The following is a 17,626-nucleotide window of genomic DNA, read 5'->3' as shown; positions in this document are numbered from 1 at the left end:
GGGTCCCGAGGCCTCGGGGAGGGCGAGGAGCTGCAGCAGAGACCCCGCAACGGCTCAACCCCTAAACTGGGGGAGATTCTTTAGGGAGGGGAAAAAGGGGCTTCAGCGGGGGGAGGCAGAGCGGGTCCTACGGGTGGGAATGGGGTGCTCAGGGGGGACGGACCCTCTCGGGGCCCGCGGGGCGCCGCGCTTCGGGGCTGCAAATGGAACCCGGCACCGAGAGGAGCAGCCCGGCAGGTGGCGCACGGAGACCGCGGATGGGATGGGATGGGATGGGGATGGGATGGGATGGGATGGGATGGGATGGGGATGGGATGGGGATGGGAATGGGTGCATCAAGCGGCTCATCCTGGACAGGACCTCAGGGATTCACCCCCCTCAGGCTCCCAGCACTGCCGGCTGGGGCTGCATATCACAGCTGGACTTTGTAACGGTCCTTAGAGCTCGAGCAGAGCCTGGCAACCTTTCCACAGCGTTTATTGCCCTTCTTAGAAAGAACCTGGCAGCAGTGAAATGCAAAGTGCCAAGGACGGGAACTGGGTGCAGGATGGGAACTGAGTTCATGGGTAGGGCTCTGCTGGCCCCAGAGCTGCGCCCCCCTCAGACGCCCCCAGGTGGTGTCTGTGCCCGCTCTGTGCGCGCCTCGTTCCTTGTGCGCAGCTGGACAGCAAAGCTCACATCTCCAGCTGGACCTGGGTGTCCTCAGTCAAATCCTGCCTCGCAGAGGTCCCAGCTCGTCTGTGCTCGTGGATGGGGTCCCTCAAACTGCGACCTTTCCACGTGGCTGAGACGCACCGGGACACGGGGGGACGCTCCGTGGTGCTGAGCTCGATGCTCTCGGTTTTAATGGGAAGAATTCGACAACCAAAGGGAGCTTTGCTCGGCCCGGCACACGGCGGCTGTGCGATCTTCGCCGGCTGCAGCGCCCACGGGCCGACCCTGCGCCCCACAAGGGGGAAACTGAGGCACAGCATCCCCTGAGCTGAGACCCCCGATGGGGGCGGGGGGACAGGGCGGGTCACGCCCCTCTATGTAAATATGGAGCCGTCGATTGGTCGCGGGGCGGGACGGCGGCCACACGTAGGATATAAGAGAGGGGGGAACAATGCGCCGCGTCCCGGCTCTGAGCTGCCGCCGCCACCCGCAGCGCCGGGAGAGGTAACGCGGGGCGCCTGGAGGGGGCGAGGAGGAGGAGGAGGAGGAGGAGGAGGAGGAGGAGGGGGAGGGGGAGGGGGAGGTGGCTGCCCCCGGCCCCGCCGCCTCCAGGCTGTGCCCCCCATGCGGCCATGGAGCGGGACGCGTACCAACATTACTTCTACGACCATGAGGCGGGGGAGGATTTCCACCGCTCCACGGCTCCCAGCGAGGACATCTGGAAGAAGTTCGAGCTCGTCCCCACGCCGCCTCTCTCGCCCCTCGGGGAGCGGCCGGGCTGCTCGGCGGCGGAGGAGCGGGGCTGCCCCCCGCGCTGCTGCCTGCCCGACGAACCCGAGTATCTCATCGGCACCGGGCAGCTCTTCGGCAACCTGAGCGCCTTCATTCTGCGGGACTGCATGTGGAGCGGCTTCTCGGCCCGGGAACGGCTGGAAAAAGCGATGACGGAGAAACTTTCCACGGGAACTCCGCGGGCAGCGCCGCACAAACCGTCCTTAGGCCCCGATCTGGGCTTCGGCAGCTCCGTGAGCGACTGTGTCGACCCCGCCGCCGTGTTCCTGTGCCCCCTGGCCGAGAGCAAAGCGACCCCGTCCTCGGGCTCGGAGGGTCAAAGCGATTCCGGTAAGGACGCGTCTGATGCGGGGGCACCGAGCGCGGAGCGGCGCCTTCGGGGCGGCCCAGCGCCAACGAGGGGGATGCGACGCTGCCTCCTGGGGGCGGCTCTGTGCCCTGAATGGGTCCTCGGAGCCCCGGAGGAGCGTTGGGGGGGGGGGTTCCCGAAGCTCTCCAGCAGCGCTGCCGGCTCGGAGCCTCAGACGCTGCCCCGCATCCTCGGGACAAAAGGCGGCGGAGCATCCCCGGGGTGTCGAGGGGGGACGGACCGTCACGGCCGGCAGCGGGCGCGGCGCTGCGGGATCGACCCGCCCGGACCCGCCGTGCCCGGCGCCCACCCGGGTCGCGGCATTTCGGGGCTCCGCAGCCCCCCGTCCCGTCCCAGTTCTCGTTCCGTGCTGCCGCGGGGCCGTGACCCCGTTAATCAACGTGGCGGCCGGTGAGTCACGGCGCGGGCCGGGCGCTTAATGCCATTAGCGGCCCGCAGCTAAAGCGGGTCGCGGCCGTAAGAGGATTAACCCCGATCCGGGGGGGGGGGGCGGGGGGTCCCGGCTCGGTCCCGCCACGTGGGAGCGAACAAAAAGCAACAGATTGCAAACAATGAGAGCGGCCGAGCGGACGGACAGCGCCGCGGGCCAATGGGAAGCGAGCGAGGCGATACTGCCCCGCCAAGTGGCCAATGAGAGGCCCCCGGGGGCGGGCCCTGCGGTCCCAGTTTTGTTATCGGCCGGCGGGAGTTGTGTCCGCACGTGGCTGAGCCGGGACCGGCCGCGATGTGACGGGGGGGGGCGGTACCGGGGGGTGGCGCAGGGCCGAGCTGTGCACAGCGGGGCTGGTGGTGCTGCACGGAGCGACCCAGGACCATTAAAAGAGATGGGAACGGTGGAAGTGCTCTGCTAAAGTGAGAGCAATAGCAGCACCTGCCAAGTAACGGCGTCCCACTGATCTCGCTGAGCTCTGGGCCCAGCAGCACCGGGCACACGGTGCTTGAGGGGCTCGGAGTTATTTGGGTCTCTCTTGCTGCGCCTCCTCCCGCCGCCCTCGGGGACCGTGAGCTCTGTCCCCGCTGCCGGGGCTCAATGGGGGGCGGGCGTCGGGCCGGGCTGTGAATGGGGTTTGTCACTTGTGAAAAGTAACAAGTCACCGAGTGTGGAACTGGAGCCGGGGGAACAAAGAGCAGCTTTGCCCCCATGTCCCTCATTTACAATTCCAATGGGCCGTGAAAGGGACAGAGCAGGGATAGGCTTTAAAGTTAAGAGCCTCTCCCTGGTCTGGGTGTTCGTTCCTCCCTTCCCCAGGCGGGTGGGATCGGGCATTGCCCGTTGCTGCTTTGCCCGAGCTGTGTGTTGCTCCTGGGACAACAGTGAAGCCCCAGCCCGGTTTTGGGGCTCTGGACATATGGCTATGGAGGGAAATCTGCGTGTGTGGTGGCACTGAAAGAGCATTTCAAACCACATCATCCCTTCTGGAGGTCACGGGGTGGCTCTGAGTCAACTTTAGGGTACAGCAGTGGGGGATGGCCAAGGCTGCAGGGGAGGTGCATGGGCTGAGGGGCTCTCACATAACGGGGACTGCTTTTCCCATGTCTGTTGTGAACAGAGGGCGAAGAGATCGATGTGGTGACGGTGGAGAAGAGACAATCTCTCAGCCTGCGGAAGCCGGTCACCATCACTCTGCGCGCCGACCCCCTGGACCCCTGCATGAAGCGCTTCCACATCTCCATCCACCAGCAGCAGCACAACTACGCTGCCCGCTCTCCGCCGGACAGCTGCCCCCAGCCCACATCCCCGCAGCGGGACGAGGAGGAGCCGCTCGGTGCTGTGGAGCCGCCCCCCTCCCACGCGCTGCCTGAGCCCGGTTTGCCAAAAGCCGGCCCCGGTTCTGACAGCGAAGACGTGGCCAAGAGGAAAAACCACAACTACCTGGAGCGCAAGCGGCGCAACGACCTGCGCTCCCGCTTCCTGGCGCTGCGGGACCAGGTGCCCGGGCTGTCCAGCTGCCCCAAGACCCCCAAAGTGGTGATCCTGAGCAAGTCCTCCGAGTACCTGCAGTCGCTCATCAGTGCTGAGCGGAGGATGGCAGCCGAGAAGCGGCAGCTGCGGCTGCGGCAGATGCAGCTGCTCAGACAGATTGCTCAGCTCAAGGGGCACTAGCACGGACCTGCCTGCACCCACAGCCCCATTCCCTCTCGATTTGCACATTTGGATTCTTGGTTGTTGAACCCTTGCTGCCAGGGGTGGCGGTTGTCGCAAAGCTCGGTGACTTCAGCTCACTCCATCCTGCCCTGCTGGGCGTCCTGCAGCTGTTACCCACCCACAGCACTGCCAGGAGCTGCCCCACGCCTCCATCCCGCAGGACGTTCCCATCAACAGCTTCAGTGGGTCACACTGTGGTTCATGTTTGGATGGATCATAGCAGGGGCAGCAATGGGGATGCGTGACCCCGAGCTGGGCACTGTCCTGCAGCAATGCCCTGCTCCCTCGGCTCGGTGAGGCTGTACCTCACTTTCTTACCACTTCATGCAGCAGCTTGTCTTGGATTTTGTGTTCTAGAAACTGCTGCTGTAACTGTGAGTCTTATACTAGAGGCTGTGTTTTTATACTGTATTTTTGTACCACTTTTTGAGAAGTATTGGTAAAGAGTTTGCTTTTTTATATAAGGAAAACTTTTTTTTTTTTTTTGGAGGGTGTGGGGGGCTTCTGCTGCCGGAGGCTCCATCCTGCTGCACTTTAGGGAGATCAGGAAGGGGCTGATTCCTGCTGGACCCTTGAGCTGAGCCCTGGCAGAGGCTGGTTCCCACCTCGCAGCTCTCCACCCCACCCGTCTGCAATAACAGGGGTTCTCCTTGTTTCCCCCCAGTCCTGCTGCCTCCCCTTTGCCCACAGCTGCCTGGAGCCCCCAGCAGAGCTTCAGGTGGAGCAGGATTTGGGCTGCAGGGAACACCCTGAGGTGCTGGCTGGGATGGCTCTGCTGACCTGCTGAGAACCGTTAGTTAACACTGTGGTCGGATTTAGCACTTTCTTCATTACCTCACACTTCATAAATAAATAAGTTGCAAAGACAGCCCGGGTTGGCTTTTTCCATGTGTGTGCCTGTGTGTTTCCATTCATCACGCTTTGATGCTCTGGGGAGGGGAGGTGGAGGGGCAGCGTCCTGGCTGCTGTGTTTTGGGGTGTCCGGAGCGTTCAGGGCACAACAGGAGTGAACGTGCCGTGCTGCAGGGCTGTGCAGCTGCATTGTTTGTCCCAGCGATTGAAATGTGAGTGGGTACAGACGACAAATCACCTGGATTGTTTTTCCTCCTTTCAAGTGGGTTCATTGGCAATGGGGGCAGAGTCTGTGCCGGGCTCGGAGGGGCCTTGGTGTAACCCAACACTCTGCTAATGGGCTCGGGGCAGCCTGTGGGGGCTGCTGGTAACACTATAGCTGGGTGGGATCTTTGGGCACCTTGTTTGCTGAGTAGATTAAATTCTATACATATTTACTGTCTCCCCTTCCCTGAACTCAGCGTTTTTAGGTTTAATTCCTAGTGGCAGCAGAAGTCTTGCTCTGAGCAAGCAATGTGTCAGTCTGTGTGTCGGTCTGTGTCTGTGTCTCTGTGTCTGTGTCTGTGTGTCCGTCCCGTTCCCGTTGCTGGGCAGGATGCTCATCGTGGGGGAGCGGTGCCGCGGTTCAGCATCCTCCCGCTGTCACCATGGCAACCGTCCCGTCCCGCCCATCCCCTGCTCCTCTCTGTTGCCATGGCGACAGCCCGTGCTCCCATCTCTCTGTTGCCATGGTGACGAGTCTCCTCTGCCTTTCGGAGGCCGCGCGGTTTCCACGGCAACGGGCTCCTCTCTGTTGCCATGGCAACTCGGCTCTTCTGCCCCGTTGCCATGGTAACGGCATCCTTCCACCCCGTCCTGCCCCCCCTCCCCCCCCCGGTCGCTCTGGGACACGGTTCCGCTCCGGGGGAGCCAGAAGGGTCCAAAATGGAACCGGGACCGGGACCGGGACCCGGAGCGCGGCCGGGATCGGCGCCGGGACGCAGAGAGGCGGCGGCCGGGAGCTCCGGACACGGCGCCGTGCGGCCCGCGCTGCTCCCGGGGCGGTGCAGGGGCCCGGAGCCGCCCTCCCAGCCGTTCCGCGGACGGCCCCGGCCCCGGCCCGCCCCCGCCCCGCCCGTTTCCGCGGCAGCCGCCGGGCCGGGTCATGGCGGCCGCGCGGTGCCTGGGCCGGGCCGCTCCGCCGCGGCCGCTCGTGGTGATCCTGGGCGCTACCGGCACCGGGAAGTCGGCGCTGGCCGTACAGCTGGGACTGCGCCTGGGCGGGGAGATCGTCAGCGCCGACTCCATGCAGGTACGGGGCGGTGCGGGAACGGGGAGAACGCGGGGGGGCGGGCAGGGGGAGGGGCGGGCAGAGCGGCGGGGCGGGAGGCCATGGTAGGCCGTGGTAGGCCATGGTAGGCCGTGGTAGGCCGCAGTAGGCCGCGCTGTGCCGCGCTGTCCGGAGGGTCCCAGGGTCGGTGTGCGGTTACGTGAGGCGGGACTGGGGCCTGTGACAGTGTGCGGGCCGCCCCCCAAACGGGAGCACAGCCCGCTCCGAGTGTTGGTTGTGCTCCCTGATGTGTTTCATCTGGCGCTGCTGTCTGAGCCCATCGTGCTGCACTTAGTCCTGCCCACCTTCTGCCTCCTGTAACCCAACAGATCAGAAGGTTTTAATTCTGTATGAAGCGTTTTCCTTAAACTCATGGGGTCAGAGTCTGGGGTTTAAATGCACTGAATTCCAAAGAGACCTTCGTGCAGGGCCTGCATCGCCCCGTGCTGCCCCACGTTGTGGCCTTCACTCCTGGACTCGTGTCTATGCCCTCTCACATTGGGTACATTGGGTTATGGAAAGGGTTGTTAACTGTTGTGACCCTGGAATGTGAGGCTGTTGCTGCTCACGGAGCTCTGCGTGTGTTCTGGAGCTGACTGGTGTGCTGCTCGTTCTTGTTTTGTGCTGGTGGATGCTTTGAAACACGCATTTTGTGCTCTGGTTGTTTCAGATCCCACTGTGGGAATGCAGTCACTTGGAGGATTCTGGCTGCAGGCACCCAATGGCATCTCAGCTCGAGTGGCTCTTGTCCTCCTTTCCTTTTAATCTCATTCTAGCGTGACTGTGGAGTGAGAGCTGAGCAGCCCGGGTGCTGCTGTGCTGTGCCTGCATTCAGTGTGGCCTCGTGGGGCAGCCGCCTGCAGGCACACGGCACACATCACATCGCACACATCACATCGCACACATCACATCGCACTTCCCCCACCATGCTCCACTAACCCTGGTGCCCTGCTTAGGCAGCCGCGGCAGCCAACTGGGTCTGCTTTCACGCTGGCTTTGTTCCTGTGGAGTAGGTTTCTGTGCTGTGTATCCCTCTGCCGCACAGCGCTGACACCAATGGCCTCGTGGAAGAGTCGTGGGGCTTTAAAAACCCCATTGCTCATTCTCAAGTGACAGCTGCCGGCGGCCACATTGCCCTGAGCCCTGCTGTCCATTCATGGCTGTACCCATATGAGCGCTGCCGAGGTCTGACAAGGCTGGCAGTGTCTTTTGGGCAGCTGTTGGAGCTGCGGCCGGGCTTGGGGAGGGGCTGGGAGCCCAAGCCCACCTGTTCCCTTACACAGGCCTCTCTCTCTCCAGGGCGCTTTTATTGTGGCTGTGTGTTGCTGTGATCAAGTTACAGACTTAGCTGATGCCTGCAAGGCAGCTCTGCAGCTCTGGTTAATCTGATGGTCTCTTAATCTTTTTCCTTTTTTTTTTTTTTTTATTTTGTCCTTTCTCTTACTGTTCATATCCCAGAAGTTTCCTTCAGAAGTCTGTAGTTTCCCCAGAGAAGCCTGCTGGGGTAAAGCCAGTCCTGCTTTGTTCCCAGAAGAGCAGTGAGAATGCAGTGATCCTGGTGCCACTGTGCTGGAGGCCCCCCATCCATCCTGGTCCCAGTGTCCCTCCTGGGTGTCATACCTCCGAGCAGTGAGGAAGTTCTCCTATGGAGACTGTTGTGGCACACTGGGTATGTTTGTCAGTTAATGTGTCAAGTCAGGACGACTTAAGAGCTTTGGCCGAAGCTCTGCTGATAGGTTTCTTGTGGAAGACTGTATAGAAGGGGACTGAATTTTTCTTCCCTTTCACCCTGATTTGGTTTGGGTTCTCCCCTCCATTCCCTCACTGCTGGAGATCTCCTGTAATTTGTGAGCCCTTCCCAGCTGGGGATGGTCTGCTGTGCATGGGGTCCCAGGCTGCACACCCACCGCACATTGCCTTCACATTGTGCCCACATTGTGCCTTGCCCCTTCCATGGCGGATGAGGGGCAGGGGTTTCAGGGCTGCTTTGTGCCTCCTGCTTCAGTTTTCCCACCCAGAGTTGGTGCCAAGTGTCTGACCAAGTGCTTTGAGCCCTGGAACTGACTTGCTGGCTCTCAGCGACAAGAGGTGGGAGGCTGTGGCCAGGGCTAAGCACCTTTAGTCCTTAGCCTGTGTGCAGTGTCTCAGAGGCCTGCTGCTTCGGGCTGCTGCTAATCTGTTTTGGGGCCTTAGAAAGCAACAAAGGCTTATCTGAGCTGCCTGCTGAAAATAGAAATGAGTGTCGGGAGGACGTCTCGGGTTCGGCTGTGCCGACAGCCAGCTGGTGGAAACCTTCTCTGTGCTGGCTGTGTGTGCGTAAAGGCTGCCTTTGTTCCCTCCCAGCCCACACACTGACACCACATTCCTCCTCTTGTTTCCAGATATTCTGGGAGGATCTTGGTGTTTAATCTCCAGCAGAACCTTGGGGGGGATTCAGTGTGAAGTGTAAGCCCTGACCCTGCCTGCATGGGCGCTGGAAGCCCCGTTAGGGCTGTGTGTTGGCTGGGACATTAGCAGACGTGTGGGAGCTGCAGCGGGTGCAAGGCCCCTGTTGGGGCTGGAAGGCACTGAGCCAAAGCTTGCTGAATTCAAATGCTTTGACTCTGGATTTTGGTGTCAACAGGAGACCCATACTGAGTGGACTCATCAGCTCAGCTGTGCAGTCAGCAGGGCAGGTGATCAGTTTGCTGCAGCCCACCACCGGACACACTGGCATGGAACTGCCCCTCAGGCTGCTCCTCCTGTCTGCTGGTCTCTTGCAGGCAGAAAGGAAAAGCATTTGGTTGCCCTGCCTCTCGCCCTGCTTCCTGCCTCCAGGCCAGCCTTTCTTGAGGACAGAACCTGGCACTTGCCTTCAAAGCAGACAGAGGGGTTAGGCAAGACAGGGAAGGGAGCGTCTGCAGGTTCAGCCGCCCCAGCTCGAATGACTGCAGGATCGGGCTTCCCCACTCCAGTAACCTCAGCTTGTCCCTGGCTGCTGCACTGTGCCTCCTGCCCACGGGTCACCTCTGTGTCACCTTGTCCTTCTGTCTGGGACCTGCGTGGTGGCAGGTGGGGTTTCAGCACATGCTGAGGTGGGCAACACGCTCTTCTCTTCCTCAGGTGTACAAGGGCTTGGACATCATCACAAACAAGGTTTCTCCCCAGGAGCAGCGCCTGTGCAGACACCACATGATCAGCTTTGTGGATCCTCTTGTCTCCAACTACACAGTGGTGGATTTCAGAGACAAAGCTGTGGCTCTGATATCCTTTTGCGCTGCAGCCTGCCCAGCCAAGCAGATACGGACTTCCCTCCTCCACAGATAGGCCTTCAAGAGAGATCAGTGTTTACGTCAGCCTTGTGCTCCTTGCATAGCAACTAACTCCTGTTTTCAGGGGATACTGATGGCAAGAGGGACTTGGATCTAGTTTTACCCTGCTAATAGTGAGGGCAGCTCCTTCTCAGGACTGTCAGGGCAGCACCCCTGCTGCACAGCAGCAGTGCACAGCCAGATGTTGCCCTCCTTGACTGTTCCTGAATCTCAGCAGTTGCTGGTGCAGATAGAAGAGGGCTGTAAGGGACCAGAGAGAGCTGTAACACTGCTCTGGAGCCTCGTGGGCTGTGTGGTGCCGGAAGGGGGGGATCTCCTCATGGCCCTTTCTCCCTGCTGTGGGTCTCTGCTTATGCTCCTTGACTGTAGCACATTGAAGATATATTTGCTCGAGACAAGATCCCGATTGTTGTGGGAGGAACCAACTACTACATTGAGTCTTTGCTCTGGAAGGTCCTTGTCAACACCAAGGTATCATGGTGGGGCTTTGAATCCCTCTGGGCAGCAGTGAGCCCTGTGTTCAGGGCAGGCTTCACACATCTTGGCATGGTACTTCCTTGCTAGAGTAGGGCAAGAAAAACCAAACGCCCCCTGGGGCTGCAGGTCATCTCGCTCATACTGGCCTGCTTGCAGGTGAGTGTTTTGGCTCAGGGCTGCCTTGTACCTCACAGGAGAAGTCCGGCCTGGTGTCTGGCACAGTCACTGACAGGAAAGTGGAGCTGGAGCAGCTGGATGCTGTTGATCTCCATCACCGCCTGAGTCAGGTAGACCCAGAGATGGCAGCCAGGCTGCACCCAAACGACAAGCGCAAAGTGGCCAGGTGAGCCTGGTGTGCATGGCCCAGCACCCTGTCCTAGAGGAATTGTGTGCCTGGGAACATGGCAAGATGAATTCTCCCATCCCAAATGGGTGCTCTGAGCCTTCTAGGAACCTTGGAGCACTGGTACTGGGGAACTGTGTGTAATCTGGGCTGCTGAGAGCTGTGGCCGTGCAGCCCCCAAGCTTGAGCTGCCTTTGGGCTGCAGGACAGAGCGTTGCTGCTAGCTTCTGTGTGATGGGGCTGCTCCTGTTACGGTGCCCCAGCAGCAGGGTTTATCTAGAGTTATTTAAAGAGCAAGCTGTCATGCTGGCTGAGTAACATACCTGAGCTCTGTGGGAACAGCACGGCAGCAAGACCAGGCCTGCTGCTTTGTCAGGCCCATCCCAGCCTTGCCCTGGCCTGGGGGGAGCAGAACACCACCCACCCCATTCGCACGGTGCAGGGGGACAGAGGCACGGGCACACTGCGCAGCTCCCTTTGGCTCCCTGGCAGTGATGCTTCACAGTCTCCTCCAGATTTGACTGTGCTGGCCCCTTACCTGCACCCCTGCCTGGCTGGAAAGGGCAGAGCTGGAGCCAGAATCCTGTCCCCTGCAGCGTTTGTGCTGGTGCCAGGCAGGAGTGGGTGGCTGTGCTCTGGGCTGCTGGGGTGCCACCGCTGTACTCTGCACTGCTCCCCTAGGACCTGGGTGTGGTTGGGATGCTGGGCACGGGAGGGAGCTGAGGTCTGCCCTTCCCCCACATGAGAGGGTTGGATCACAGTGAGCGTCTGCGGTTCCCTTTGCTGGAGCCCGCAGGGCTGCTGGGGGAATGGAAAAGCTCATCCTTACCCAGCCTCTGAGCTGTGTCTGTCTTTGTTTACAGGAGCCTCCAAGTGTTTGAAGAGACAGGGATCCCCCACAGTGAAATCTTGCAGCAGCAGCAGCAGGAAGAAGGTGGGGGACCCCTAGGGGGGCCCCTAAAATACCCACACTCTTGTATCTTGTGGCTTCATGCAGACCAGGCAGGTGAGTGTGGGCTTGGTACAGCTCCTGACTGGCTGCACAGTGTGATGAGGGGTGAAAGCTGACTTCGTGTTCATGCCCCAGCCTCTTTACTGGAGAAGGCAGCAATTCCTTTGGTACCATCAGGCATGACAGAGGACTCGTTGTCCTTGCCTGCTGGGCTCTGCCTTCTTCAGATGGATCAGGAGGCTGGGAGTGCAGAAAGTCCAGCTGTGGGTCTTCAAGAGCATAACTTGAGCAGCTGAGCATGTCTTGCCCTTTTCCTCCCAGCTCTGGACCAACGTCTGGAGCAGCGGGTGGATGATATGCTGGCTGCAGGGCTGCTGGAAGAGCTGCGGGACTTCCACCAACGCTACAATCAAGAAAAGGTGACCGAGAACCGGTGGGTGAGAAGCCAGCTCCCTCACTGAAGGCATTGCTATGTGTTCCTGTGTAGCTTGTCCCCTGATGCCACAATCTTGTGTCACCTGGGGATCCCTCCCTACAGGTTGAGACACAGAAGCCTCAACTGTCCCTTGGAAGGCTGGGATCACCCACTGTTCTGAAAGAGGTGGCCCTGACTCTTGGCTGTTTTCTTACTCTCCAGGCAGGATTATCAGCACGGCATCTTCCAGTCCATTGGTTTCAAGGAGTTTCATGAGTACCTTGTCAGTGAGGGGAACTGCTCACCTGAGACCAGTGCCCTGCTACTGCAAAAAGGTGGGAGCAGCACCCTATGTACCGTATTCCCCTCAGCCTCATGCAGCTCCAGGTGACACAGCCTGGACCGAACCAAGCTCAGACCTGGGACAGGTCTTGCTCGAGTTGAACTGTACCTTTCTCCATGTAGTTTTCACTTCAGCAAGACCAGAAAGGCAGGGGCTTAGTATTCCAGAGCATCTCAGAGCACATCCAGATAATTACATCCATTGTTTCATAGGGATCCAGGCCCTGAAACAGGTGAGCAAGAGGTATGCCCGGAGGCAGAACAAATGGGTCCGAAACCGCTTCCTGAAACGTAAGTCCTGTGTTCCTGTGCTGCCTCACCACTCCTGTTCTCATATGTCTACTCACCCTGCTTTGATGCTGCCTGTGTTCATCTTGCCCCCAGCTGTCTGACCAGACACTCAGAGAGACAGCTCCTTCTCACTGCTTCTCCAGTACACACTGGTTGCCTGTCAAAAGATCTTCCACTCCCAGGAACAATGCAACCAACTGCTTGGCTCTGTGCCTGGCCAGCTATGGGTGACAGTGGGCTGCTGTGTCCCTGCAGCCCCAAGGTTCTTGAGGAGATGCCCAGCAGGCACTCACACATGTCCCCTGTGTAGGGCAAGAAGCCCAGCTGACAGATGCCCCCCGGATTAGGAGTTGGAGCCCATTGGCTGCACCAGGCCCTGCTTGCTGTGGTGGCAGGGAGCCAGCAGGACTTCCCCATCTCAGCCCAGCCTTGGAGCAGGGCCAGCAGCAGCAGCTGGGAGCCGGGCACTTGTTGAAAGGTGCTTGGTAGGGCAAAACAACAACAACAGAAAAAAAGGCAGGGGGAAACTCGAGTCAAAAGATGGGCTTTGAACAGAGTGCGAGAGCTTTCATGGAGCCATGTGTTTGGTGGATATGGCTCACCTTTCTGGTGGCAGGTGTACTCCAGATCAGCCCTATCAAGAACTTGTTTGTGGTTACAGCAATAAAAAGCAGCACCTGCTGGAGCCTGGCACACGGCAGCCTTTGGTGGCTTTGTCCCAGTGGGGCTGTGTGCCTGATGGCTGCTGCCAAAGGGAGCGGGTGTGCTCTGGTTGTGGCTGTCCTGCATGACTGGGCTGCAACCAATGCCCCTCACCCTCATACTGGGTCTGCAAGGGCAGAGTGGTGGATTTGAATCTGCCTTTTCAGGTGGAGGCACTGACAAACCAGCTCCTGTCACAGCCCACTTCCATGAGCTGAGAACTGCTGCAGTCACACAAGCAATGACAGCTCTGAGCGGCACAGCTGAACGGGAGCCTGCACCTAAAGATTCCCCACCCAGGCTCTGTGTGTGCATCTCCTTGTAAGCACAGCTTTACATGATGGTTTTATGCATCCATATAACTCTTCATTCTCTGTGGCCTCCTGTGGACCATGGTAACAATGAAGTGTTTGCTTGCTGTGCTCTGACTTTGTAATGCTGTCCTGAAGGCACGCAATCATGAAGTTGCTTGCCTTGAGTCTGAGGTGTTATTGCTGTTTGCCCACAAGCTGAGGTTTCAGGTAATTTTGGCTCCAGAAAGGCTGGTGCCATTTGCTCCTGAGCACTGAAGGACAGGTTTATGAAAGAACAGATTCCCTGAGGCATTGTGCAGACCCACAGGGCCTGCTTGCTGACTGCGCAGGGTGCTGGGCACCAGGCTGGGGAGTGTTGGCAGTCACCTGCTCCTCTGTGTCCCTGTAGGTCCTGGCCCCAACGTGCCCCCAGTGTATGGCTTGGAGGTGTCTGATCTCCTGCGGTGGGAAGAAGATGTGCTGAAGCCTGCTCTGGAGATTGTGGAGAGCTTCATCCAGGTATGGGACAAACAGTACTAAGGTGTAAGCTGTTCCTGAAAAGCCTGTTTCTCAGTTACTGCAGACCCCATAACATGGCATTAGGTCTCTCCCACGAGTGGGGCTGTCTGTGTCCAAATCAGCCACGGATGCTTTTATTTGCAGTGGCAGAGTGCTGAAGCTGAAAATTTCTCCTAACGCTCAGTATCCCACTGTTCTTACATGGTAAAAGTGCATCTTCTGTCCTACTGGTGTTAGTACCTGAGTACAGAAAATTCACAGCCCAAACCCTACCAAAGCAAACACAGCCATGGCAGATTTTCTGGATGGAAACTCATTTGAAGCATCATGTATTCGACAGGGACGCAAGCCACCTGTGGAGCCTGTAAGGATGGAGTGTGATGTGAACGAGAACAAACGGAGCCATCGTGTGTGTGAGCTGTGCAGCAGAGTCATCATTGGGGACAGGGAGTGGGCAGGTAGGTCCTGGCAGGGGCCTCTGATGCAGAGAGCGCAGCTGTGTGCAGGGTGCAGCATGAGGCAGCCTCCTTGGCTGGCTCTGCTTGGCCAGATGACCCTCAGCACATGATCTTGGGCTTTCAAGGATTGTTTACAGCCTGTGCATGAAAGCAGCCATTTGCAAGCCTAGAGGGGGTGCAGGAGCTGTGCCACAGCAGCCATCTGTCGGGCTGCCTCCCTGGCACCTGGTGAGCACACTGCTGCTCTGCCATTGCACCAGGCTCTGTGTGAGATGCCTGTGTTCAGCCTGAGCTCGTCCTTCTGAGCACTTCAATTACTTGCTCTAAAAACAGAACAGGTTGATTTTTTCTGAAAAGTTGTGTGAGAAGAAAGTTTCCTAATGTCTGCAATAGCCTGATTTTGCTCTAATCTCTCCTATTTGTATGTTAAAAAAAAAAAAAAAAAGTATTCCTAGCTGCAATGGTGATAGAAAAGGATTTTCTGTTTTCAATGGACTTACTTTAAAGGAGCTCAGTTGGAATCAGATTAACTCAGAGAATTTATCGGTGCTGTTGGGCTCGTGCTGAGAACCAGAAACAAAAAGTAGTGAGAATCTCTACAGAAATGGAACTGATAAACCTCCATGTGTTGCCCAAATGCAGAATATGCAGAGATAATGCAAAGATAAATCATACCCAGATCATTGGTCATCAGATTTGAATGAGCCGTTCATTACTATTGATCCAGGGAACTGCTGAAACAGAGGTGGAAGTTGCTTTGCTGTAGGGAGGTCATTACGATGAGACCAGTCTGTAAGTATAATTGCCGTTGCAGCCAGTCTCAGCTGCTCTGGCTTGGAGGTACTTTGAAAAAGCTTCAGAGCCAGAGAACTCAGAACATTAGCAGAATCTGTGCTGTCCTTCCTGTGCAGCAGGTTGTAAAGGTGTATGATGGAATGGGAGCTCCTCAAGGTAACCCCAGACACAACAGTTGCAACAACTGGTCCTCTGGGGGTGTTGTCCCAGGTTCAGATAGATGAGAGTTCCATTTCAAACCTAGACCAGCTGTGTGTTCTCTGCATGCTGCTGAATGTGGCTCCAGTCCCCAGATGGCAGGAGTAGGATTGCCCCAAACCTGGGTGTTACTTTAACTGTGAAATGTAAAAGCTCTGAAGGAAGTGAAGGCAGTAGTGGGGGCTGAGTCAATCTGCAATCTGCTCTACTGCTTTAAGGTACAGATAGTTCTGTGAGCTGCTTCCAAGTGCCCCACTGGCTCTGGAAGATTTTTAAACTCTTAACTTTACAATTTGTGGCACCCCCCAGACACCCACTGAAATCAGTGCTTCCTGAGCTGCTCTGAGCTTTGGAGTTGCTTACAACAAATTGTAAGAGGTGTGACTTTGTTTCAAGCTGAGGGTGACCCTACAGTGTGGTGATAAAGCAGCAGCTTTGCATGTAATTTTATCCTCTGACAGAAGAGGATGACTGGAAAACACCTCAGGGCCTTGATTCAGTGAGAACATACCCTTGTTTAATTAAGGCCCTGCTTGAGAAGTTTGCTGCTGTAATTGCTGCTCTGATCTCTTGGAAATAGCAAAGCCGCCCTGCTGCTGTTACATTGGCCTGGTTAGACAGAGCACCTTCTGTATAGATACTTCCACTGATATGGGAGGTTTTGCTGTCCTTAACAATGTGATTTTAAACAGAAGTGCAGCTCTTGCTGCCCTGGTTTGTCAGAAGAACTTGCTTCCCTGGGATCACACCTCTGTTCCCGTCAGACTCCTAAAGGGCTCTCATAGCTGCAAGCCTTGCCCTGGAGTTATGCAAAAGCATAATTGCAACTCTGGGCTCTGTCCCTATCTGCTCTGTGATGTACAGGTTATCCCCAGTGCTGTAGTGCAGGCACATCTATGCTTACAAATGATCCTGGCCTCGTTCCATGAACTGAGAGAGCACTGCACCTCACCCGTGTCCTGCAGTGTTTGGTAACACCTGCCTTTCTTCTTTGCTCCTGCATGTTGAGGTTCAGTTAGAGCCACCCTGCGGGGCACTGAATCCTGACAGCTGGGGGCTTTCTGCATACAAACCCAGGATTTTTCCCTTTCCCACCTTCTTCTTTTCAGGGGAAGGCTTGAAGGCTGCACCCTGATGCTTTGATGCAGGGCAAATCGGGCCATGTGCTCCCTTCCCCAGGTTCCCCAGAGTTAAATGCCTGTTTGCCTCTTCCTCCAGCTCACACACGATCCAAAGCCCATCTACACCACCTGAAGAAGAGAAAGAAGCTGGAGGCTGCTGGACATGCTCCAGAGACAGTGAGGGACAGCAGGAGTGAAGAGACCTCAGACAAGGACAGCAGCGTGCCTTTGCCATAGGTCTGTGAATGGGCTGGTGGCTGGGAGCAGCCGTGCTTCCACCTGGATGGTGAGGAAAGGCTGAGTCCTGGGTGGCCTTGACCCAAAGGAGCTGAGTCATTTTGTTGGAGGATGAGGCAGGTCTGTGACAGCCAGAAGGCCGTGGGCTGCAGCAGAGCCTCTTTGTGTGGCCTCTCCTTGCTGTGTTCTGTGCTTCTCCTGCCCTGCCTGCATAGGGCTGGCCCTGGGGCAAGGCTGCTGGGGCGTCCCGTGCCCAGTGTTCACTCCTGCCACGGACCCTGCCTTATCCCTGGAGAGGTGGAGCTTCTCCTTTGGCATGTGAACGCGTTGTTCTCAGAGACAGAAGCACTGTGCTCCTCCAGCTTGGCCAGGAGTGCAGCTCAGGGCCTAAGTGAGCTTTCACTGCCTTTTTCTGGATTTTTGAATCTTTATGGAAATAAAGGTACAGGTGACTGTGGATTCCCCTGTCCATTAAAGAAGTTGAGCGTTCTTGCCGTCTGTTCCCACCTGGCCCAGGTTCCGTGCTCCAGACAGAGGGTGGGATGTCCAGCCCGGCCCCTTCTTCCCGTCACCTTTTCTGCAGCTTCGCAGGGAGCCGAGCAGATGTTGTCAGCGTGGTGTCGGCCGTGTGCACACAGCAGGTGCAGAAAGAGCTGGCACCTGTTAAACAGGAACTTGGAAATGATCTCATCAAGTTTGCAGCAGATGAGTCTGTCCCGGTTGAAGCTGAATTCCCGGGGCTTTACGCTGTGGTTTGGCAGCAGGACCAGCTCCTGCATTTGAATCCCAGTTGCTGAGCAGCAAATTCCTGGTGCTGTGCATCTGTGGGACAGTCGCTGTCTCAGCTTTGTTCCTGGAGGAGCTGAGCGCTGCCTTCGCTCCCCACCGAGGCCTTTTGCAGCACGGCTGGGATCCTCCTGCCCCGTGGGATCCTGGATCCTCCTGGGAGGCTTTTGAGGTGGCAGAGCAGATTTTCCTTCAGTTCATCACGAATCACCGCGTGGCAGGAGGCGTCTCCTGGGGCGCAGCCTGCGAGGGGAAGGGCTGCG

At 57.7% G+C, this 17,626-nt stretch overlaps 2 protein-coding genes across 2 annotated transcripts; both read left to right on the top strand.

Moving 5' to 3' along the window:
* The first annotated feature begins 355 nt into the window (after positions 1-355).
* Positions 356-4,852, top strand: MYCL (MYCL proto-oncogene, bHLH transcription factor). The gene is made up of 3 exons (XM_015883511.2): positions 356-1,195; positions 1,232-1,776; positions 3,367-4,852. The coding sequence occupies exons 2-3, from the start codon at positions 1,287-1,289 to the stop codon at positions 3,918-3,920; spliced, it is 1,044 nt and encodes a 347-aa protein (XP_015738997.1). The 5' UTR covers positions 356-1,195; positions 1,232-1,286; the 3' UTR covers positions 3,921-4,852.
* Positions 4,853-5,655: 803 nt separating this feature from the next.
* On the top strand, positions 5,656-17,056 carry TRIT1 (tRNA isopentenyltransferase 1; the record flags this gene model as incomplete). The annotated part of the gene is made up of 11 exons (XM_015883202.2): positions 5,656-6,105; positions 9,226-9,366; positions 9,807-9,905; positions 10,106-10,254; positions 11,118-11,260; positions 11,528-11,639; positions 11,844-11,956; positions 12,177-12,254; positions 13,659-13,768; positions 14,109-14,226; positions 16,438-17,056. Coding segments are annotated over 11 exons (1,653 nt in total), but the record flags the coding sequence as incomplete, so codon positions are not given.
* Positions 17,057-17,626: the final 570 nt, after the last annotated feature.

The sequence above is a fragment of the Coturnix japonica genome, chromosome 23 (genome assembly GCF_001577835.2).
Source record: "Coturnix japonica isolate 7356 chromosome 23, Coturnix japonica 2.1, whole genome shotgun sequence".
NCBI lineage: Eukaryota > Metazoa > Chordata > Aves > Galliformes > Phasianidae > Coturnix > Coturnix japonica.
Note: the sequence above shows the minus strand (reverse complement) of the source record. Positions and strands in the feature narration are given on the sequence as shown.